Here is a 25,467-nt window from a genome sequence, read left to right on the forward strand (position 1 = left end):
TTTATCAAATTAATTAAGTCATACTTAATTAATATAATAAATAATTCGAATTACTTTAATATCATTTAAATCCAATTTAAATTAAATAATCCTTCAAGCATTCTTATTGAGTGACCCTATAGGTTATTATTACATTGGTAACAAATTTTAAATCTAATTTAAAATCGTAAACAATGAGCGGCATCTTGTAATACATCATTGCTACCCAAGTAATAATAATTGAATTGGTGATCGATTAAACCTTTTGTGACTAATGTACAATGTAATATAATCCCTTTAACCAAATATTATAGATTAAACTAGAGGCATGTAATGGGTCATCCTCATCATAGTTTAATCCAAGTTTCCTTGATCAATGAGTAGACTATCATATCAAATCAACATTGGAGCGTGACCACGCATTTCATAGTCTAGCTCACACAAGATGCCAATAATATCACTCCTAAAATAGGAGGGTTAAATCAATTCATTTATATCATTACCCGGTCAAGGATAATATACCCAATGTCCACTTTTATCATTACCCGATCAAGGATAACTTTTAATGGAATCAATGCATATTAATTCTTGTATAGAAATATAATGACTCCAGGTCTAAGGACCATTACATCATTATCACTGTGAGAATTACTTATGACACAACAGACATGTAGAATCTCACATAGGGTCTGTCCAGCATCATGTACATATACATATGCCTATGTTTTTGACTTTAGTATCATCATACCTATGATCAATGAGATATGATCATCAGTCAACAAACACACCAGTCTTAATACATTATTATTGTCCCTTAATAATAATACTCAACTAGGGACCTTTAAAAATATTGATACTATTCTCAAAATCTCATTTCTAAGTCATATACTTTGAGATATTGAATTGCATATCATATTTCAAGGACATTTATTAATCTAACATTTATGTCACAGTAAATTAATAATTAATAAATTATAAAGGGAATAATCGATAGAACATAAACATTAATAATCCTAATGTCTTAAACTAAAACATCATAGTGTTGTCTGTAGGGCACAAACACTAACTGTAGGTCCTAGTCGGAAGACCCAAGGTTTGACGTTGGACTAAGAATGATCTAGTGATTAGTCGTCGAGCTCAGCGAGGTTCCAATCGAAGGACCTGAGTGTTAAGATCGTATCCAGAATAGGATAGTGGTTTAACGATAAAGCTGAACGTCCAAGTCGGTGCGAAGTCAACCTATAATATCGATTAAAGATTAACAAGGCAAGTATTCCTAACTTTTATCGTAACATACTACAGTTCCTTCATTCCTATTCTAAGTTCAGAATAGGTAACTATTCTATATTTCGCTGCAATTACTCTTAATTATGCAAGTTCCTTTCATTATTGTTCCTATATTATCGATTGATCTCTCGAACAAATACCTATTCTTTCGGATTATTTGTGAACCCTGAATTGGGATGTGTTGAAATCAAAATAAGTTGACATCAAAATACTCTATAGGCTGGATGGTTACTATATATATATATGAGGGCCAGTGATGAGCGAGACCCTATGGGCCAGGGATGGACCGGACCCTTGGGCCATAGTGCCTGGGTACCCGAATGGATCTACACAGGTAGGTATAAATCTACACTATATCTTGACTGATCAGCAGGGTATGAGTGTGAACATTATACTAGTATCCACTCTAATTTATTGTTGATCACTATTAATGGCATCACTATTAATGGCATTCTCTCTCGAAAAGTTTTATGCTAACAAAACCGGACAAAACCCTGATTCATGAGATGAATCTGGGAATTGCTCGATACTTTTGATTTATAATTAAGGGCTGGTAACGGCCAATGTTTATTCGCTCAACTCCCTCAAATAAATAGAATTGTTTAAAATTATTTAAAGATTTTGTCCGAAAATTTTCCTTTGATATTGATGCTTGGAACTCAGTTATATACTTGCTGGTTATTTTTGGCTCACTCTGGCTTTGTAAATTCTTATTTCTTTCAGAAAGAAATGAGGATAAAAGTGAATAGCTTTGAATAGACAGCAGAAGTTAGAAAGATCTCCGCTGCAAAAGGATGATGAGGTTAGAAAATTAGACAAGGGAATTAGTACAAAGGTATTTAAACTTGTATTTTAGTTGTTGTGACATGTAGAAGGTTAGATTCTTGTTTCATACTATAACCTGTAAACGATCCGGATTTAAGGGGTCATTTGTATAATATTTTAAATTATGTAAAGATTGTTTAGTGACACCAAATCTTGACCCCGGATTTGGGCTATTAAAATATTGCTATTGTTTCGGCCAAGTGTATAAATACAGAGCACAACTTTAAGAGTTTTCAAGAATTGGGCTGACACTAGCTCAAAATATTTTAACACTCGGCCAAATTCCAGGGATGGCCTAGACATACTCTGGGCTGGCTGTGCCTCCGCCACTGATATTATATATACTAAATTATTGTGAATACATATATTGTGGTTATTTGTAATAATGTAAATTTAGAAAATTTTGTAGAACTAGAAGGTGAACATAAATATACATATAGTTATTTTTCAGGTTTATTATTTCATCAAAGTTAAGTTCTCTAAATTAATGTAAATCTTGATTCAAATAAATTAAAATTTTAGAAAATTTATTAATTTGTAAGAAATAGACACACTCGTTGTAATATATACTAATTAATTAGATATAATACAAATAAAATATTGATAAATACCTTGTGATGCTGTAACTTGACCAATTTGGTTGATAAACCATATACACTAATATAATACGAGTAACTACAAAAATTGGGCATAAAAATTGTCATAAAATGAAGTGACTGTGATATAACATTATAAAATATTTTTATAGGTAGAGTGTTAGTGCATGTGTATACATTCATGATAGAATCGTAACCACTAAAAAGACAACACTTTTCATTTTGTATCTTTAACCTTTAAATTGACATACTATATATTTGTAATATGTGTAATACATGAAGATCTATGCTTTTAGTTATGTTTGTGCCTATTTGTTTGTGTTTACATGGTATTAAGGCATCAAGTTTTATATATAGGCATGATGGTTTAAATTTAGAGCTTCCATTTAGTGTGATAAGGGTATAACTTTCAAGTTGAAGGTTAAAATTTATAGTCTCTAACCAACATTGTCATATGATTCTGAGTGTTGGCTACTATAGAAAGTTCAAGAGTGTCGGATAGAGACCGAAGAAGCACATATGTTACGCTAAATATATTGTCGTATAACGGCACATCAGATACCAAATGATGTCTTTAGACAAACATTAGGTGTTTTGAATCTATGTCTAAGAAAATACAGGAATGTAGGAAAAGTAGACCACGTAGGACTTGGACTAATTAACTGAGTATGGATATAGATACCTTAAATCTCACATAGAACATGACATTAGATAGTGCATATTGGCGCTTTAGAGTTGTCGAGACTTTGTCTAGTTGTGTCCAACGGATTAGACCATTGAGTTCCTTATGTATTGTGTATGTGTAATTGTCTCCGTGTAAATAACTATATCTACAACTAAAGAACATCCGTAATTCAGGTATTGTTCCATCCACTTTACAAGTTTTTAAACCTTGCTACTTAGTTTTTTTATTTGCCTTAGAATATATCATTTTCATTATTATTATTTTGTTTATCATACAATATATATGTCATACACTAAATCGGGGATTTCACGAAAATAGTTTCTTTACTATTTGAAGTAGGGACATGGATATGTATCTTATCATCTGCAAACCCTACTCTATGCGGGATATAATGGGTAAGTTTGATTTGGTTTAGTTTGGTGATTTAAAAAATCACTTGATCAAATGCATCCAGAACGTCCTAGTTATTCACGACTCAGAAGTAACGAACCGTGTTCCATGAATCTATGCTAATACTCCAACTACACTAGTGTGTCATAGAGATATGTTAATACAAATTAATACAAGTCACAGTAACGTGAAACATGTTATGAATAAGTGAATACAGTTCAATCTAACTTGTTAGAGTTTCAAGAAAAAACTGGGAAAATACATAAAGTATGCTAAATGTTAACTTTATTCTATGACTGCTACGTACATATATATGAAAAGCATAAAAAGAAACAAATGACTTAGCTACAAACTAGGAGAACATGGAAACTAACTTACTATTACAACTCATTATTCAAACGTAACTGATAGACACATAAAAAGATGCCATGAATACATTGACTGCGTCCAACACATGGACTCCAGAGTTGCAGATTGACCCAACCAACAAGGACAAATAAACAACAAATCCCACAAACTCAGATTAAAGCCCAACAAGATCTCCCTTAATCTCAGTTCATCTGAGTTCCCGCGTCTACTCCCAGCAACTTCCTCTTCTTTTCAAACTTAACAATGATGAGGGCTTTCGTGAGAGTGCCAAGCTCTTTGTTTATCTGAGCGAACATACTTAACAACGATCTCTCCTTTCTCAATGCATTCCCTTATAAAATGGTATCATATATCGATATGCTTACTCCTTCCATGAAATACAGGGTTTTTTGCCAAGTCAATCACAGATTTATTATAAATAAAGGTAGTTACAAGACCTGTTTCTTTTCCCGTTATCTGACCAAGTAGCTTCTTCGACCATATGGCTTGACAAGCAGCCGTTGTGGCTGCCATAAATTCATCCTTGCAAGTTGAAAGAGCAACGCATCTTTGTTTTTGTGACACCCAAGTTACGAGGCTCTCATTTAAATAGAACACCATACCCCCGTACTCTTTCTGTCTTCCATGTTACCAACTAGATCGCTGTCCGAGTATCCTGAGAGTACATTATTTCGACTATCTCTTGTGCAGGTTAGACCAAAATCAACCGTGCCTTTTACATATCTAACAACCCTCTTTGCAGCATTTTGATGTAGCAGTGTGGGTCGCTCCATAAACCTGCTAATCACACCAATCAAGTAAGCCAGATCAGGCCTAGTATGAACGAGATACCGCAAACCACCTATCAAACTCTTGTACTCAGTCACGTCCACCAAAAATCCATCTTAATCTTTGTGTATTACTTCCTTTGGGTCCATCGGGTATTTAGTAGAGTTAAAATCGAGCGTACCTACTTTCTCGAGGAGTTTCTTGGCATAACTAGCCTGCTTAAGACGAACATATCCTTCTCTTTGTTGCACCTCAATTACCAAATAATAAGATAGCTTACCCATATCACTCATATCAAATATATTCCCCATTTATGTCTTGAATTCTTTGATGTGACTTATATTTGATCCCGTAACTAGGAGATCATCAACGTAAACAACCATAATGAGTACATCATTTCCAGTTACCCTCGTGTATACTGCTTTCTCATATGGGCATCTGTTGAACCCAAGTTCCTTCAGACTTTTGTTTAGCTTAGAATATCACGCCATTGGTGCCTGCCTAAGACCGTACATGCCCTTAAAAAGCTTGTATACCATCTGCTCTTTACCTCTTTTAACAAATCCCTCCGACTGCGTAACATAAACTTCCTCCATGATTTCACCATTTAGAAACACTGTTTTAATGTTTAGGTGATGAATTTCCCATGAGTTTTTTGTAGCTAAGGCAAGGAGTAACCGTATGGTTTCAAGGCGTGTGACACGAGCAAATACCTCCTCAAAGTCTACGCCTTGTTTCTGAACGTATCCTTTGGTCACGATTCTAGTTTTATGCTTGATAATCTCCCCATTAGCATCCCTTTTGGTTTTATAAACACACTTAAGATCAATCGCTTTTCTCCCAGGTGGCAACTCTGTCAACCTGCATGTGTTGTTCTTCTCAACAAAATCTATCTCGAGTTTCATGGCTTTTCTCTACTTCCCATCTTGTGCAGCCTGTGAATAAGTAAGAGGTTCATCAACTCCCGAAATCATCAACTCCTCATCTGCTAATTCGATGGGTTCTGTCTCAGCATAGATGTCATTTAACGACCTGTATTGTCTTGGGTGATTTTCATAGTCAGTACTACTCCAGAGTTCAAACTCGCCATTAATTGACGTGCACCTGTAGTATCTCTGTCACTTATGTTGTTGGTCTGTGGTGTATTAAAACCTTCGTTATCATCTATTACTTCGTCTCCAGATGCCACATTAGAACCAACCACCATGAAGTTGTTCGTTTGAGTCGCATGTGCAATCTTCTCTTTCCTCCAATCCCACGACTTATCTTCTTCAAATACCAGGTCACGAATAACATTTACTGACTTGTTCGTTGGATCATAAACTCGACGAGCTTTCGTATTTAGTTTATTTCCAAGATAAATGACTTCTTTGCTTCTTGAATCCAACTTTCCCAAGTTCACATTTGGCACTCTCATATGTGCCAAACAGCCAAAGATACGCAAGTGATCCAGGTATGGTTTGGCTCCAGACCATGCTTCATACAGAGTGACTCCCATGACAACACGAGTAGGTAATCTATTAAATAAATATAAGGAATATCCAATGGCCTCTCCCAAGAAATAAAGTGGCAGCTCCTTCTCTTTCAACAAGCTATGAGCCATCTCAATACTCGTTCAACCACGCCATTTTGTTTTGGTGAATAAGGAGTCGTAAACTGACATTTTATCCCCGCTTCCTTATAGTAGTGAATGAATTCTTTCAAACCAAATTCTCCACCTCTATCTGTTCTGAAAGTACCAATTTTCTTGCTTGGATTACTTTCAACCAAAGCTCGAAACTTTTTAAAAACGTCAACTTCATCACTTTTGTTTTTCAATAGATATGCCCACATGACTCGAGTGAAATCATCAATAATAAGAAAGATATACATGTTTCCTGTAGAGGTAGACAGAGTTATTGGGCCACAAATATCTCCATGAATCAATTCCAGTGCTTTGGTTTCATGATGCTCAGTCTGTTGTGCGAAGCCCTTCTTCATTTGTTTTGACATCAAACACCCCGTACAAACTTTCATGGGAGACACAATCTTTGGTAACCCATATGCCATTTTCGTATCAGACATTATCGTGAGAGCCTTAAAGTTTACGTGCCCCATCCTAGCATGCCATAGCCAGTTTTTATCCTCACACCTTGTCAATAAAAAAATATGTTCTCCAGATTGTAGATTGATTGTGTACAACCTATTCCTTGATCGTTTCACCCTCATCAATAATTCACCTTTTTTTGTCACGAACCCAAAGGTTGTCTCCCCTTAGCACGACTTTGTGTCCCTCCTCTGCAAGTTATCCCAAGCTTATTATATTACTTCGTAGTGCAGGGATGTAGTACACATCCTTTAGTTCTCTGCTTTCACCGTTGTTGCATTGAAGTGTGATTGATCCCTTCCCCTGTATTTGAACCACCGAGTTATCTCCAAATTTTACAGTTTACCAAAGCTCTGATACCAGGATGTTGTGAATAAGTGAATACAGTTTAATCAAACTTTATTATATTACTGCTACGTACATATATATATGAAAAGCATAAACAGAAACAAATGATTTAGCTACAAACTAGGAGAACATGGCAACTAACTTCCTATTACAACTAATTATTCAAACGTAATTGATAGAAACCTAAAAAGACTCCATGAATACATTGACTACGTCCAACACATGGACTCCTGAGTTGCAGATCGACCCAACCAATAAGGACAAACAAACAGAAAAGCCCACAAACTCAGATTAAAGCCCAACAAAACCCGTGGGTAACGTAGGCGCCTGAACAAAAAATTGGCTCAGCATATACTTCTTACATTATAGCATCTCTATAATATACCCAAGTGATGCTGGCGTCTCATCGACATACAACATCATCATAGGGATTTGGAGGGCATTTTGGCATGTGACAAACGAATACAGGTATTTTGGTAACAATCTTTTGAATGACATTCGAGTACATGTATAGTTCGGTAACATATCTTCTGGAAGATTGATATGTATAGTTCGGTAACAAATCTTCTGGAAGATTGATTTATCGTCATGAGACGTAACACCACTCACGAAACACTACAATATAAGGAGTAATTTTAATATTTTTTTGTTCAAGTACAGAAAGACACATATGCTTTAAGCAATAATTTGTTACGCAAGACACGCCTATGTTATCCACTTGTTTCGACACACATGAGTTGCATTTAAGAGTTTTCTTGACACTTCTGATTCATGCTAGTGTAGTTGAAGGATTAGCATGGAATACACTTCACTCACTTCCGATTCATCAATAAATTGGGCATTTTGAATATGTTTCGTCAATTGAGTTGAGAAATCAAGATCTCAAGAAAAATGCTTGGATGAGATATGAGCATTTAATTTATAATATTTTACAGATGTGAAAATTCAGGATCATATTTGCGCGGAAAATAGGGGTTTCCCAGGGGGATCATATTTGTATGGAAGCAAAAGAGGCACATCTTGTGTATTTTTAATGTATTACATATTAAAAAATCAAACAATAATACGTATTTCTTATCCAAAGTTTGTTGTTTGTGCGAATTTTTGAAGTCAATTATGTTTGTCAGCAATTATTTTGTTATTCTATTATTTTACTCATTCATGGATAATTTTAATGATTTCTTAGACCAGTCAATATCCACCTCCCACACACACAACACGCTTCTTCATTACTGTGGATCTCACAACTTTGTTTGTTTGGCTCTGGTACTTGTTGTGTGAATTTGTATCATAATATTGTACAATTGCAACTAGATCACATGTTCTAACATGAAAGTATAATTCAATAAATAGATTAGTGATCAACTGCGGCCGAAAATCTTGTGGTTAAAGTTTGAATTTATATAGGAACACATTATATATGAAACGTGATAAATATATGGATATCGGTTACGTGCACAACAAAAATGATCAAGGTAATTATAGAATTACTGGCTCTAAAAAAATTGTGTATTAATTCAGTAATACATATATTAGATTTTTCCAGAAATATACGCTTTCTTAAACATTAAAATTTTATTAATATTATTATTAAAATGCTCTTGGTGATCTTGATCTCTTTGCATGTAAACATCTGTCACTTACTATTTTATCGTGCATTAAATCGGGGTCTTCATGAAAACAATCATCTTACTTTTTTAGAGTATGGGCATGTCTGCATGGTCTGCATAAATTTTACATTCCTGCTCTAAGCCAGATATATTTGGTATGTATGAATTGGTTTGGTTAGGAAAAAGTATATTAATTAGTGATATATAAGTGTTTATCATATATATGATACCCACAATAAGGTATTAGGTAGATGAATTAAATTTTGCGTCATCGGATAAATCAGACAAGGCTCCATCAAATATAAATTGGCCATTTTCGCAAAATTTAGACCATTAAATAATTGAATTTAGAGAGTACTTTATTGTTAAAATAGAGAAAAAGAACACAACGAAATTTAGATCATTGAATAAATGATATATAATGGCTTAATTTGACAGATTACTATTATGCAAACCAGTGCTTATGATAGGCTGGCAAAAGACAACAATAACATAATAACTACTCTAGCACTCAACCCGACCACATTTCCTCTATTAGGTGCCGCCTATTTCTAGAAAACAATAAATTTTGAAACGCAGAATCGATATACAAGATAAAACAGATATAATTACTATGTTAACTGATAAAAAATTTTAGAAAAAAATAAATATATTTTGTTTGCTTTTTTAATAGTCAACTAGTAATTTGACCAGTACTTCTAACTACTGTTTAATCTCATATTGATGTTTCGATTTTTTTAAGATATTTATGAATGATCTAACCATATAGATGTCAAGATCTATATATTTTAGTGATATGACAAAAATTTTAGAAAAAAATAAATATATTTGATTTGCTTTTTTAATAGTCAACTAGTAGTTTTACCAGTACTTCTAACTAGTCTTTAATCCTATTTTGATATTTTGATTTTTTTTAAATATTAATGAATGATCCAACTGTACGGATATAAAGATCTATATATTTTAGTGATATCACAAAAATTTTAGAAAAAAATAAATATATTTGGTTTGTTTTTTTAATAGTCGACTAGTAGTTTCACTAGTACTTCTAACTAGTGTTTAATCTCATATTGATGTGTCGAATTTTTTATAAATATTTATGAATGATCTTCCCTAATATATATAGATCTTCACAACCTTATGTTTGGATCATTCATAAATTGTTTTGAAAAAATTGAAACATTAATATGGGACTAAACACTATTAAGAAATACTGGTCAAACTAATAATTGACTGTTAAAATAGCAAATCAAATAAATTAATTTTTTCTAATTTTTTTTATCATATCACTAATATATATAGATCTTCAAATCTTTACGGTTGGATTATTCATAAATTGTTTTCAAAAAATTAAAAAATTAATATGGGACTGAGAAATAAGCTCATATACATCATCGAGGTCATGATTACTTTTCTTCAACAACTTGGAAGCCATAAAGATCTAAAGGACATTGTGATTTATAATCCTCGCTAGAAGGAAAAAAGAAACAAAAATCTAATAATATCTATTAACGGAGGACATACTTTTTTAATAAAAGGAGAACTGTTGGAAATTAACGTATTGAATGTTATGATATATAAGAAGATTCTGCAGTATTCTAAGATTCATGTACTGTCAAGTTCAATGTATTTTGTAAGAGTCATACATGTATCTGATTTAATGTTTTTGATGTCTCTTTATGTTCTCATATAAAGGCTGGAAATTAGTTAAGCTTGCATCAATCTAAGTTATATCATTTGGTTCGATACAAAATATAGACCAGTGTTCTTCACATTATAACATTTGGCACCAGAGCCCGGTTGGAAGAAGCAGCAACAAAATGGCATCAATCAATTCCTCCATAAATTTCTCTAGTCAATAATTTATTCCAGAATTCAATGGTGAAGACTATGAGTTCTGGTTTGAAATGAAAACGATTTTTAGGTCTCTTAAACAATGGGAAATCGTAGAGAAGGGATACAAGGAACCTCCTAATGATGCTGCTATCTCAGATGCTGAACAAAAAAATTTAGACAAACTGATGCCAGTGCTCTGTCCATAATCCAAAGAGCTGTACCAAAAGCTATATTTCCAAGAATAATGAGAGCCAACACTGCAAAGGAGGCTTGAGATATTCTTCAAGGAGAATACCTAGGAGATGCAAAGGTAAGAACTATTAAACTCCAAATCTTAAGAAGAGAACTGGAGAATATAAAAATGAAAGAAAATGAAACTCTTAATGATTTCTCTACAAGATTTTTTGAGTTGATTAATCAAATGAAATCATTTGGAGAAGATATTAGTGACAAAAGACAGGTGGAGAAAATCCTTGTTTGTCTACCCGAAAAGTTCAATACTATCGTTTCTGTGATTGAAGAAACAAAAGATCTTACAACTTTAACTGTTCAAGAACTCATGGGGTCTCTAAAATCATTTGAGCAAAGGACATCTCGACAATCTGAAAAAACTGTTAAAGCAGCGTTTCAGTCAAAGCTCAATATTTCAAATCAAAAGCAAGGACAAAGTACAAGTAGCACTCAATTTCGTGGAGGCAGGAACATGAGAAATAATTTTCGAAATTTCAGAAATGGAAGAGGAAAAGGAAGACCATATTTTGGTAGATCAATTTCTTTGCACTGCACTATTTGCAATAGATCTAGTCACTCAAATAAAGATTATTGGTTCAAAGGCAAGCCAAAATGTGATAAATGTCATCGATTTGGACATTTATCTAAGGATTGCAGATCACGTGATGTTTAGCAAGCAAACCACATAAATTTTCAGAAACAAAATGAAGATTCTCATACAACTTTCTATGCATGCCAGAGCATGATGCACCAGAGAAACGAAAGATGGCTCCTCGATAGTGGTTGTAGCAATCAGATGTCACCACAAAAAGAAATTTTCTGCAACACTGATTCAAGTATTAAAACTCCGGTTAAACTTGGCAATGGACAACTTGTGAAATCAAAAGGTATGGGCTCCATTTCAATCCAAACTGAGCATGAAACTAGTCAGATTCAAAATGTTCTTCTTGTTCCAAGTTTACATGAAAATTTACTTAGTTTGGGCCAACTATTGGAAAATGGATATAAATTGAAGTTTGATAATAATAAATGCAAAATCAATGACAAGAAATAAAAGAGGCAGGTGATGTCAACAATTGAGATGAAAAATAGAACTTTTTCTCTAAATATCAAATATACAAGTAATAGCATCCAGTGAACCTGTTTCAAGTCTATGGCATTGAAGACTTGGCCATGTAAATTTTCAGAGTCTAAAGGTTCTTTATAATCAAAAAATGGTGTACGGGCTACCTTACATTGAAGAAATAAACAATATTTGTGATGGATGTGCATTTGGAAAACAACATCGACAATCATTTCCAAAAGGAGTGTCATGGAGAGCAAAATCTAAGCTCGAGTTGGTACATACTGATATTTGTGGACCAATGGAAAATCCATCTTTTGCTCAGAACAGGTACTTCATCTTCTTTATTGATGATCTTACACATATGACTTGGGTTTATTTTATGAGACAGAAATCAGAAGTGTTCTCAATATTTAAAAAATTCAAATTACTTGTGGAAAAACAAAGTGGGTGCCATATAAAAACTCTAAGGAGCGATAATGTCACGGAATACACATCAAAAGAATTTCAGAAATTTTGTAAAGATGAAGGAATAGAACGACAACTCACTGTTCGGTACACGCCTCAACAAAATGGTGTATCTGAACGGAAGAATCAAACAATTATGGAAATGGAAAAATTAATGATATATGAGAAAGGACTACCAAAAACATTCTGGGCAGAAGCTGTTTATACAGCCGTATATCTCACAAATAGATGTCCAACAAAGGCTGTTTGGGGTAAAACTCCGTTCGAAGCATGGAGGGGCAGAAAGCCATCACTCAATCATCTTAAAATTTTTGGAAGCATATGTTATGCACATATTCCAAAGGTGCATCGATCTTAACTTGGTGAAGCTAGTGAAAGGTGCATTTTTGTTGGATACAGTAGTATGAGCAAAGGCTACAGAATTTTCAGTCTAGCTGAAAATAAAGTCTACATTAGTCGTGATATAAAAGTTGATGAATATGCATCATGGAATTGGAAGGAGAACAGAGTTGATAAAAAAGGATTTGAATATAATATTGTTCCTCCTACAAATACGGAAGACGAGAATTCAGATTCTTTAGATAAAAATAACAATGATTCACCTCCATCCACACCATCACAAAGTCAATCAAGTTCACCAGTATCATCTTCTGACTCAAGTCCACAACTATCATCTCCTGACACAAGTCCTAAAAGGTACAGATCCTTGAAATACGATATTTATCCATCTTGTAATTATTGTTCAATTGCACCAAAAAATTTTGAGGAAGCATACAAAGAAGAAATTTGGAGAAAAGCAATGGAAGAAGAAGTTCAAGTAATAGAAAAAAATCAGATATGGGAGCTTGTGGATAGACCAAAAGATAAAGATGTTGTAGGTATCAAGTGGATTTACAAGGTAAAACATAATCCTGATGGCTCAATACGAAAAAATAAGGCAAGGCTTGTTGCCAAAGGATATTCACAACAGCCAGAGATTGATTTTAATGAGACGTTTGCTCCGGTGTCTTGCTTAGATTCCATTCGAGCACTAATAGCATTTGGCTGGAATGGGTCGGAAGTTGTTTCAATTAGACGTAAAATCAGCTTTTCTTAATGAAAATTTAAAGGAAGAAATATATGTTGATCAACGAGAAGGGTTTGTCATTGAAGGAAAGGAACATATGGTATATAAGATCAAGAAAGCATTGTACCGTCTAAAACAAGCACCCCATGCTTGGTACAGTGAAATAAATAGCTTTCTTATCAAATCTGGATTTGAAAGGAGTAGGAGTGAACCAACTTTGTTTGTCAAACACCAAGGTACCGATATATTCATTGTTATGCTATATGTTGATGATATAATTTTTACCGGAATTCTAAAAATATGGTTGAAGCATTCAAAGATGATATGACCAAAAAAAATGAAATGAGTGACATGGGTCTCCTAAGACATTTTCTTTGCATGGAGATTTATCAAGATAAGGAGAATATTTTTATTTGCCAAAGAAACTATGCTGAAAAAATATTAAGGACTTTTGGAATGTTTGGATATAATCCAGTTCCTACACCACTGATTATGGGGGAGAAATTACACAAGGAAGATGGTGGAAATTTTGTGGATTCTACATATTATCGAAGTCTCATCGGGAAGTCATTCTATCTTTGTACAACAAGACCAGATCTTATGTTTGCTGCAAGTCTGCTCTCAAGGTTCATGCAAAATCCAAGTCACTTACATCTTGGAGCTGCAAAGCACGTTCTTCGTTACATTCAAGGAACACTAGAATATGGTCTTTGTTATCAGAAAAATAAGGAAGTTAAACTCATCGGTTACACTGATAGTGATCTTGGTGGATTTAAAGATGATTTGAAAAGTACATCAGGCTATTGTTTCTCACTTGGATCAGGAATATTTTCTTGGCAATCTAAAAAATAAGAAACTGTTGCGCAATCTACGGCTGAAGCTGAATATGTATCAGCAGCAGTAGCCACTTCTCAAGTAATCTGGCTTAGGAGAATATTCACAGACTTTGGTTGTAAACAACATGGTGGAACTCCGATTTATTGTGACAAAAAATCAGCAATTGATATGGCTGAAAATTAACAATAATAGAACCAGGCATATTGCACTTAAACTTCATTTTATTCGGGATGCAGTTGAAGTTGATGAAATAAAGCTTTTGTTTTGTCCATCTGAAGACCAAGTAGCGGACATATTCACCAAAGTATTGCCAAAGCAGAGATTTCAGAAGTTAAGAGAAGCTCTTGGAATCCGTCAATGCGTTAAGGGGGAGAATGTTGAAAATTAACGTATTGAATGTTATGATATTCTAGAAGATTCTGCAGTATTCTAAGTTTCATGTACTGTCAAGTTCAATGTATTCTGTAAGGGTCATACATGTATCTGATTTAATGTTTTTGATTTCTCTTTATGTTCTCATATAAAGGCTGGAAATTAGTCAAGCTTGCATCAATCTAAGTTATATCATTTGGTTCAATACAAAATATAGATCAGTGTTCTTCACATTATAACAAGAACGACATAATAAATTTAGAGAAGAACTTTTTTATTTACAGAAAGTGAATTGGGGCTTAAGAAGCAATAGAATAAATGACATTGTACGAGATCTATCCCTCTTTCTCTAGTTTCCTTTATAAATCTCAAGTGATAAATTTTGCTTCTTCTGCAGCATGCATGTTCTTTTTTTTTTGGCTGAGTTGCAGCATGCATGTTCAGCGTCTGCAATAGCAGCTTCAGCTTTTTTAACCGCTGCAGCAGCAAAACCCTCATAACCCATATACCAGATCCTCATCAGCTCAGCATCAACTGTGGCCTGCACGCCGTCTGCGTCTGTTATATTATACATCATTTTCTCGCTGCATGAGTGAGTTTAACATATTAATCGTTGACGAGGAAGTGTCTCTTTAATCACAACCGCCTTAAGCAACTCTGTTCTGAAGACAAGGCCAAAAATATTACCCCTGAATATTTCATGCTCTAATGCTTCAACTGCATTTAGGCTTTATACATCTAAACGAGTCAAAAAGAAATAGAAACTTGAGGTTCAAGTCGACAGAAAATTTGACCTGCAAACCTGATATATGCTATTGATAATTGCAACACTCGCATATGTATATAGCAAAAAAAAAATTCTCTTTCTTTAGAGGCAGAACAATCAGGTTTCATGAAAAAAAATTAATTACAAGATCTGGATCCAATTTACCATAATAGCCTATATAGGTAAATTAAAATGAGTTTCAAATATCAGCTGTGACAGTTTAATGTTTCCAACTTCACAACACAATACTATAATAACTTCACAAAGAACACTACAATAATGATTAATTCACAATACGACAACACAATCCACAAAGAACCCTACGGGTCTTTAAAACAAGCAAAGTACGCATTGATTAATTCTTGAGAACATCCAAAGAAAAAATATGCAGATAACTACTTTGATTCCAAGAGGTCCAGTTATCTCCCAATACTGCAATATTGATCAAAGTAAACACTACAAGATACATTTCACTTGTTTCATAGGCCACCCCCCCAGACTATAAAACCTCTTTACTTTGCAGTGGCTTTATTACCCCTTTTGTGACGTCTTGTATAAACCTTTATAGTTTGTGGTGATTGTTGATGCATTTTGTGACGTCTCATATAAACCTTCAGAGTTGGTTTGTCAGTAACGCCATCTTCCATTGACTTGTGAACTAGAGCCCGTGCCTCAGTTTGGGCGATAGTAAGAGCAGCAGATTCATTATTGGTTGGACCATCCTGTATGCAATCACTGAACCTGCAATATATTCAGAATATGTAAAGATTTAAGCAATAGAAAAAAGATGTCCAAGCTTAAAGAGCTGCCTAAGGTTGTTATTTGTTTCATCTCAACAAAAAAAATGGACTATTGGCTGAGTTTTTCTTTTGTAAGAATTTAAGAGCCAGAAATAGATATATCAAGTTTCTCCCAAGATAACTGGATAACAGAACTGTTGTGAAATTTTAGCATTGATGAGTATTAATGCATTCTTATCAGCGCCAATATTCAGAAGTGCTAAAAACCAGTACTGTAACAATTGGTAACATTTTATAACTTGAACATATACAAAAATTTACTGATTGTAATGTAGATATGGTTACAAATGGCCAAAAAAGTACAAGTCTGCTGCTGAGTGACGACCTAGTTCATGTTAAAGTGTGAAACTGAGGATTACTATTACTTGATCTGACCTTAATAATAATTTGTCAGAATCACCAACTTCCAATGACTCGTGTACAGTGGATGGTGCCTTAGGTTGAGCAGTTTGAGCCTTGCCTTTTATTATAATATGTCTCCATTTATCCTGAAAATCCCAATAACATTTAAATTATAAATTGAGATATAATTAAGAAATATACAAACTGAGAGTAAGTATCAGCAATGAAAGAGAGCATGCAAAGTTCATAATACCTGTAGGTCCTTACTTTTACGGAGAACTAACACAGTGCTGAACTCCGGGTCACTGAGAATTTTTTGCCATTTCCCAACACCGTGTTTAGCTATGCCATTTCTAATGGCAGCTTCCTCTTCGGAACTCCACTTATTATAGCTCCTTCCCATGATCTAATGATATCTGTACAAAAGAAAAACAGTTAGACATGATGCATAGTTTTCAGCATGATGCTGCCTATGATTAAGTGCGTAGTTGTTAAATTGGGTCAAACAAATTTAGCACAAGCCACTATTACTCTCTTTTAAATTTGTTGAGCAATCACCTATAGCTCCAGTTTCCCAATATACACACACGCAAGGCATAAGCAAGCAAGTACCAATCAGTCAATCATCATAGCCGCACAAAATTCCTAACTTGATTTCTAGAAATAGGTAATTCAAATGTCTATTCAATAGAAGTAGTTGCATAAAGACTAATAACATAATTTAGCTGCTAAGAAAAAACTATACTTAATCAAGAATGTCAAGGGAGGATAAGTAGTATTGGACGAGCACCAGAAGTATTAAAGTAAAAACGCATAAACAGAAATAAGACATTGCAAAAGTTTTATAAATTTATGTAATAACTAAAGAGCTTCGTGTCTCAACATTCATAGGGTCCTTGTCCCTGGCAATTGTATGTTAGAGACCGTTTAAATAACACACTGGTATTGGATCCAGATTCAAGCATTTTTTTCTTTTTGCAGAAATGTTCTGGCGCCAGACTTCTTAGGGGAAAGGTAAAAAATGCCTGAATCTGTGCCCTTGAAAGTGAGATCTAAGTGTCCCGGAGCAGTGTGTTATATAAGGCTTATTTTACACCCGATTGTCAGAATTAAGACCCTCATTCATATACATTGAAGTCTTACTTTTTTTGCTACTTCCAATGTCCAATCCATATCTCTATCGTCATTTCGGAAGCCACAAAAAGTTCATGCCTACTTACAGTCTTGAACACAAATTTATCTTAGCATTAAAAGTTCATTTCGAATATTAATTAGAATTCGGAAGGGCTCAAACTTGATCGGGTCGATCAAATGAGTAAATAAACTAATTATAGCACGTATATACACTCACAATTAGATATTACTGAAGATCATTAACATAAGATTAATTTACAATTCAAAATTTACATCATTCATTTACAACTGAGGGGAAAACAATCAAGATATGATCATGTAGTTTCCCTGTGGAAGAAACAAAATCAAGGTCAGTGAATATTCTCTAAGATTCATCTGTACTTGTAGTCTTTCAAATTCATATGGCAAAAAAAAATTCAAATTGGAAATCAAAATTAAAAAACAATTCAAAATTCAACTCTTGTACCAAATAAGTAAGGAATAACCTAATTAAAATAAAACATACAGGTAGATTATAAGTGAAGATCATAAAACAAGATATGTATACACTTTTCTTTTTTGTTTCCTTCACAGGAAGAAACCTGATTAACAAAAAAATACAAATTTGAGGGTTAAAAAGTTAATTAAAATCACATAAATGCACAAATATATAAAACTAAAGATCCTAAAAAAGAAGATTATATATTCAATTCCAATTCTACATTATCTACAACTAACAGAGAATAACAATTACAATACAATCTCTTTGTACTTTCCTTCATATACTTGATTGTTGTGTAAAATTCATAAGGTTGTGTAAAATTCATAAGGTTAAATCATGGTTAATGAAACATTTTTCTAAATTCTCAGTGTCATATATACAAAATCACCTTGGCACAAAAAAATCAGATCGAAAACGGATATTCTAAAATGACTCAAATATTCCCTTCTAACAAAAGAGTAAATAAAAAGCTAATTAAAATCATAAAAAGACACAAATATATATAATCTCCAGATCATAAAACAAGATACACATCAATTCAATATATATATCATCTATAACATACAAAAGAACAATCAAGATTCAAGATACGATCTATTTAGTCTCCTCCCAAAAAAGAAACCTGTTTTTAACAGCTAATAAAGAAATTCAGAAGGACAAAACATGATCAGTGAATCTTTCATCAAAATTCTTGGTACACAGTGGTACTAAATTTTACAGAAATGAATGGGCTAAGAATTGTGAGCTCACCTGTATCCTTTGACCCCTCGAAGAAACCCTAAGAACCTTGGTGCTAATGTGTCATTATATATATTTGTACGTATATGAAGGGCGTTGAGGCTCTATTGGAATTTTGTTTAGCAGACAGAATTTCCATTAGCTGTCTGCCCCGCCCTTTTAAAATGTTTAAAAAATATATTTTACTATAAGTGTACTTTCTCTAAATAACAGGCCCTAAACTTCTTTAGATATCCTTTTTTAAATAAAACTTGTTTTGGTAATCCTATGTGTACTATTGCAACGTTGCAACTCTCCTCCACTTTACCGTAACACGTATAGAATTTAGGCATAAAGGATACATAAATAGGACCGTCAAAAGGATAATTCGGATACAGATCCCCTCCGCCTTATCCCGAATCCGAATCCGAAAATCTGTATCTGTATTCGAATCCGAATACGAAAATATTTAACGAAAATATTTAAAGGATATTATCTGAATCCGGATCCGACGCATGTATGGATAATATCCGAATCCGAATCTGAATCCGAATCCGATTTTCAGTCAGAATTTTTTATTTTTATATCAAAAATTCAAAAAAATGTTAAATATATGATAAAAATTAAGAAGTAATTTTTGAAAATTAAGATAAGAGTTGAATTTATTTAATCCTATTTTAATTTATTCAAAAATTTAACTTATATGTTCAATATAATTGTTATCTTTAAATTATTGAACTCATATGATTTTTTCATATATGTCTATATTATTTTTATAATTATATAAAATTTGTATAAATATATTATTTAATATATATATATACACACATAGAGAGATACACTATGAATTTAATAGAATAAATTGTAAAATATATATATAAATATATATATGAAAATATAATATATATTTATTTGAATTCGGATATTATCGGATACGAATATGCCTATATCAGTATCTGTATCCGTAATTGTCAGATTCAGATAAGGATAATATCCGCTTTGTTTCGGATACATATAATATCCGCTTTATTACAGATACGAATGCGAAGTTTTCGAACGAATATCAAATTTTTTCGATCTTTTTGATGGTCATATACATAACCTTCAATAGTATATATATATATATATTAAGAAAATCATTAATTAATTATTATTATTAATGTTAGCATATATAATGATATTAATAAAATTTATTAATATATAAAATTACTCAAAACATATAAAAAGTTCAAATGAAAATTTTAAAAAATAATTTCTTAAAAATTAATTAAAATTAATAACTTCTATTTAATTTGAACTGTGACCACACTATAGTATTATTGTTATTATTTATTTCAGTAATCTATTTATCTTTATCTATGTATCTGTACTATTATATTAAGATAAAAATATTAAAAAAATTATTGGTAGTTGTCCGGTCACTCAGATTCAAAGTCATTAAATATTTCAGATCAAATTGACGAGAACTGTTAAATATAATCCTAAAAATTATTAAATAGGGAGGTGTAAGGTATGAATACCCCTAGCAACATATAAAAATTATAATTAACTATTTATATTTATAAAAACAACATTGCATTACACATGTTATATACTATTTATCCATAAAAATTCATTACTTAAAAAGTTAAAAGCTCTCACATCATGCATAGGTCATCTGCATATGAAAAGAATGTAATTTAGTTTCAATGAATAAATTTAGCACAATCTACGCTATTATTGTATTTTTAAGCAATTCCTTGCTCGACTCCAATTAGTCAATCATTATAATCACACAAGATCTCTATTTTGATTTTATAAATTAGGTCAACTTTTTAGGTTTAGCCAAAGAAGCCTCGAACATATAATAAAAAATCAGCGGATATAAGAAGTTATATTAAGTCAACAAAACCAAAAACAAATAAGTGATGGATGAGCGCCAAAGTGTATTTAAGTTTAAACTCATAAGCAATGACAATACAAACAAATGTACAACATCAACTACAAGAAAATGGGTCCTAAATAACGGAATAAAATGGTCGTTAATATTCTTTGATTATTGGAATGATGTCAAAAGCAACCATCGACCAACTAATGTAGGTCGTTTCAAACCGGGTTAATTTTGAACCCATGGTCGCATATGATTGGCGTTGAGTAGAAACATAGTCGGTTGTTCTAACAGTCGAGCTTCTTGATATTTGGCCCCATACGCCATGTTGGTAAACCATATCAGATATATTACCAACTAACTGACCTATATTTTGATTGCAAAAGGTCGGTCAAAAATGTGAAATTATTTATGACCAATTTTGAGTTGTAATTAGACACAAAAAGTTGGTTCGTTATATTTGATTGTGAATATTGTAGTAGGTGATAAGAGACTAAGCAAAAGGGGCCAACTGCTTGGTCGTTTATGTTGAAGGAGATGATTCAAAATGAACTTGAAATCAAACATTTTTTTGAAGAAAATGTTTGTAAGTAAATTGAACATGATATGAGGCTATTCCACATGATCATCTGTAGCTTCACCACTTTTGATAAACTGCAGCATTAAATAAGAAATAAGAAGATTTTTTGTTCGGATCTATTTGAAATTGGTGTTAAATCAGCTTTACTATCAGAAAAAGTGCAGGTGAAAAAAGAGTTATAAAAATTAGATTACTACTTGACAATAAATTTAGACGGGATATATTTTGATGTGAAAATTTTAAAATTAATGTTGTTGGTGAGGTTTTATGATGAAATCAGCATATGATTCCCGTAAAAGTTGAAAAACTATTTTTAAAAAGCATGGGGGCGCCCTAATTATCTAAAAGCAGTATTAGGCCAGAAGTACTTTATCAAAAAGATATTTTGATGTTATTCAGCAAAAAGCTGATGTAGCTGTATCCAAAAACAATCCCTACACACCCATAAATGCCCGCTCGTTTCCTCCCTAATCTAGTTAGCCACAAAAAATTCAAGATTTATGATAAATTAGCACTTTCTTAATAAATTGAAAGCATACTTTTAGATCAAAGTCGTGCATAATATATTTGGAACAAATAATTTCATGTTCGTTAGGTCAATGAAGTTCATTAAATAATCATAGACAAGTATAGTTACTAATATAGGAATAACAGTACAGTTTTCCATCAACGTAAAATATAATGATAAATACATAATCAACTTTCTCCTCTAGCCACTAAATCGTGCCCCGAGCCGTATTCAACCAATATATATACAAAAAATATATGTACAAAATAAAAGCATTGTATAAGTCAGTATTGCTGTCTATGAAAAAGATATTTAATAGGTCCAATGAACAAACTTAGAGCTACCTATAAAAAAACAAAGTAGTTTAGATTCAATGAAAACAATTTAGAACATGCTACGTTGTTACTCTTTTAATTTTATTCTGCAATTCCTTACTCCACTTTTCCACATCAATTATTCAATCATTATAATCCCAAAATATTTCTAATTTGATTTTACAAATTAGGTTATCTTGAATGTACTATTGAGCAGAAGAAGCTTCATAATCTATCAACATATAATAATAATCCATAAAGGAAGTTATTTAATTGAACAAAGCCAAGAACGGATAAGTACTAGATGAGCACCAAAGTGTATTTCAGTTTAAATTCAGACATCAATAACAAGACAAATAATGGCACAATATCCACAACAACAAAAATAAGTCGTAAATAACCGAAAAATGGTCATAAATAGTCCTTGACGGTTGGAAATGATGTCAAATGCGACCATCAACTTGAATTCATATATATTAATATCACTTGTTTGAGGTACTTTAGGATCTTTTTAAAATTTCTATTCAAATATGTTTTGACGTTAGAAAAATGATGTTGTAAAAATCAGATTACTATTTGGAAATATTTTTAAGAGAGACATGTTTTGATGTGAAAATAAAAAAAATAATGCCGTTGATAAGATTTAATGGTAAAATCAACATGTGCTTCGCACAAAAGGTGAAAAGCATAAGGGCAACGACTTTTAGGCAAAAAACACTTTTTATTATAAACATGACACATGTCAAGGAATGAGTTCATATCTTGGCTTGATTGTAGATTAATTTGGACCGATCTTGTTTTTGTGAAGTTAAAAAAATAATTATCCTTGATAAAAATAATGTTTTCCAATATTTATACAAGATGGGGCAAAAAATGAAAGAAACTATAAAAAGAAACTCCATATATATAGTATAGTACTTACAGGATGCCCCTATACCCCGAGATTGGAGAAAGTGGACATGCTAATCAGATAGAAGCTCAAGGGTAGACACCCCCTATATAGGCGGCTTGGCTCCTATTCTGGAGGACCAAGAGTTATCTGGACCTTACACTAAAAGAGACTCTGAATCTTCGGATGACGATGTGGCTCCTAGGAGGAGGCGTGCTGGTAAAGAACCAATGACTAATGCTAATCAATGCCCCAGAATCATACAAGGGATGAATACCCAAGAAGTACAGGAGAGGATCAGGGCTCATGAATATGGAGGAGAAATCCTCCTCCAATTATAGACCTGGATGGTCCAATACCAAGAAGGGCTGCTGTCCCTAGGGCTGATCCAAGTGATCTTCTGCCTCTAGGAGATCCTGATGATCTAACTCCACCATTTACTGAAGAGATAATATATGCCCATATCTCAAGGAAGTTTAAGATTCCCACCATCAAAGCTTATCATGGAACTGGAGATCCCGCTAATTATTTCAGAACATTCTTTAATGCACTATTGCTACAGCCCGTGAACGACGCTATTAAGTGTCAGACCTTTCCTCAAACCCTATAGGGAATGGCTCAAGGGTGGTAGAGCCGTTTGCCTCCAAATTTAATTGGATCCTTTAGAGACTTGAGTAAACCTTTCATTAAGCAGTGCATCAGTGGAAAAGTGCATGAGAAGAGTTCAACATCCCTCATGAGCATTGTGCATGGAGCAAAGGAGTCATTGAGAGACTATCTGAACCGTTTTACTAAGGAAGTTTTGAAGGTCCCAGGCCATGATGTCAAGCTAGCTATGATAGCATTGCAGCAAGGAACTAGAGATGAGTTCTTCAAGATGTTGTTAGCCAAATGCCCCCTAAAAGCATGTTGCAGCTGCAAGATAGGGTCGGGAGTATATCAAAGTGCAGGAAAGCATGAGGAAAACGGTAGTGAATAACGAGCCTGCTGGTGGCAAAAAGTGAAAGACGGATCTAGAATATAATGCTAAGGACAAGTATCCTAGAACTGAGCAAAACACTGATTCAACCCTGAAGAAGGGGGGCCCTGGATAAAAATTCACCGAATATGCTAAACTGAATGCTCCTAGAATCCAGATCTTAATGGAAATCGAAAGAGATAGGGATGTTTGTTGGCCTAAGCCCTTGAAGGATGATCCTACTAATCTAGATAAGAGCAAGTATTGTAGATTTCACAAGAATGCTGGTCATGACACCGATGAGTGTAGGCAACTGAAAGATGAAATAGAATTCCTCATTCAAAAAGGAAGACTGAGCAATTATACTGGAGATGGAGGAGATAGATGTAATAATGGAAGAAGGAACTTAGATGATCGCAAAAGGGATCAGGATGATCAGGGGTGAAATCCCCAACCCAGGGGACCGGTGATAAACACAATCTTTAGAGGGCCACGACCCCGAGGGCCAGTGATAAATACAATCTTCGGAGGACCCACTGCTGTTGGTTCATCTAAAAACTTGAGAAAAGCATATACTACAGAAATTATGCATATTGTCAGAGAAGCCCCAAAGAGGGCTAGGACATGAGTAGCAATGATGTTCGATAATTTTGATTTAGAGGTTGTCAAATTTCCTCATGACGATCCTCTGGTCATAACACCGATAATAGGGAATAGCCCGGTGAAGAGAGTCCTTGTAGAGAATGGAGCTTCGGTGGATATCTTACTCCATGATTCTTTTATAAGGATGGGTTACAATAATTCTCAATTAACCACAACTAATATGCCAATATATGGCTTCGCTGGAGTTGAGTGCCCCATGGAGGGAATAATTAAGTTGCCCGTGACTATAGGTCAGGAACCAAGGCAAGCTACACATATTTTGGACTTTGTAGTGGTAAAGGCTGGATCAACTTATAATACAATAATGGGCCGAATATGAACACATGTTTTCAAGGAAGTCCCCTCTTCTTACCATTTGGTGATGAAGTTCCTCACCCAGAATGAGATTGGAGAAGAGAGAGGAGATCAAAAGATAGCAAGGAGTTGTCATGTAGCCTCTCTTAGGGCCGATGGAGTTGGGGGCAGGTTTTGCCTATTGAATATCTGGATATCTGCGAGAATGATGAGAAAAAAGGAAGCCAGCAGAAGAATTAGTTCCGATTCCTTTGACTCCCGAGGATCTTGAGAAAGTTACTTTCATTGGAGCGTAACTGGAGGAGCCCCTTAGAGGGAAGTTGGTGAGGTTTTTACAA

The 25,467-nt window shown here is 33.6% G+C and overlaps 1 protein-coding gene across 1 annotated transcript; it reads right to left on the reverse strand.

The window, feature by feature from the left end:
• Positions 1 to 16,077: 16,077 nt before the first annotated feature.
• LOC141724033 (telomere repeat-binding factor 1-like) lies at positions 16,078 to 19,195 on the reverse strand. The gene is made up of 4 exons (XM_074526018.1): positions 19,090 to 19,195; positions 16,978 to 17,140; positions 16,758 to 16,870; positions 16,078 to 16,323 (listed from the first exon to the last, which is right to left on the reverse strand). Exons 2-4 carry the CDS (start codon positions 17,125 to 17,127, stop codon positions 16,095 to 16,097), a joined length of 492 nt encoding a protein of 163 aa, XP_074382119.1. The 5' UTR covers positions 17,128 to 17,140; positions 19,090 to 19,195; the 3' UTR covers positions 16,078 to 16,094.
• Between the last annotated feature and the right edge of the window lie 6,272 nt (positions 19,196 to 25,467).

Source organism: Apium graveolens, chromosome 5 (genome assembly GCF_009905375.1).
Source record: "Apium graveolens cultivar Ventura chromosome 5, ASM990537v1, whole genome shotgun sequence".
Classification (NCBI taxonomy): Eukaryota; Viridiplantae; Streptophyta; class Magnoliopsida; order Apiales; family Apiaceae; genus Apium; species Apium graveolens.

Coding starts and splice junctions, on each gene's coding strand:
- LOC141724033 (XM_074526018.1), bottom strand. CDS start 17,127: ATGGGAAGGAGCTATAATAAGTGGAGTTCCGAAGAGGAAGCTGCCATT. Junction 16,871..16,977: donor GTAAAAGTAAGGACCTACAG/GTATTATGAACT, acceptor TGGGATTTTCAG/GATAAATGGAGACATATTAT. Junction 16,324..16,757: donor TCTGACAAATTATTATTAAG/GTCAGATCAAGT, acceptor AATATATTGCAG/GTTCAGTGATTGCATACAGG.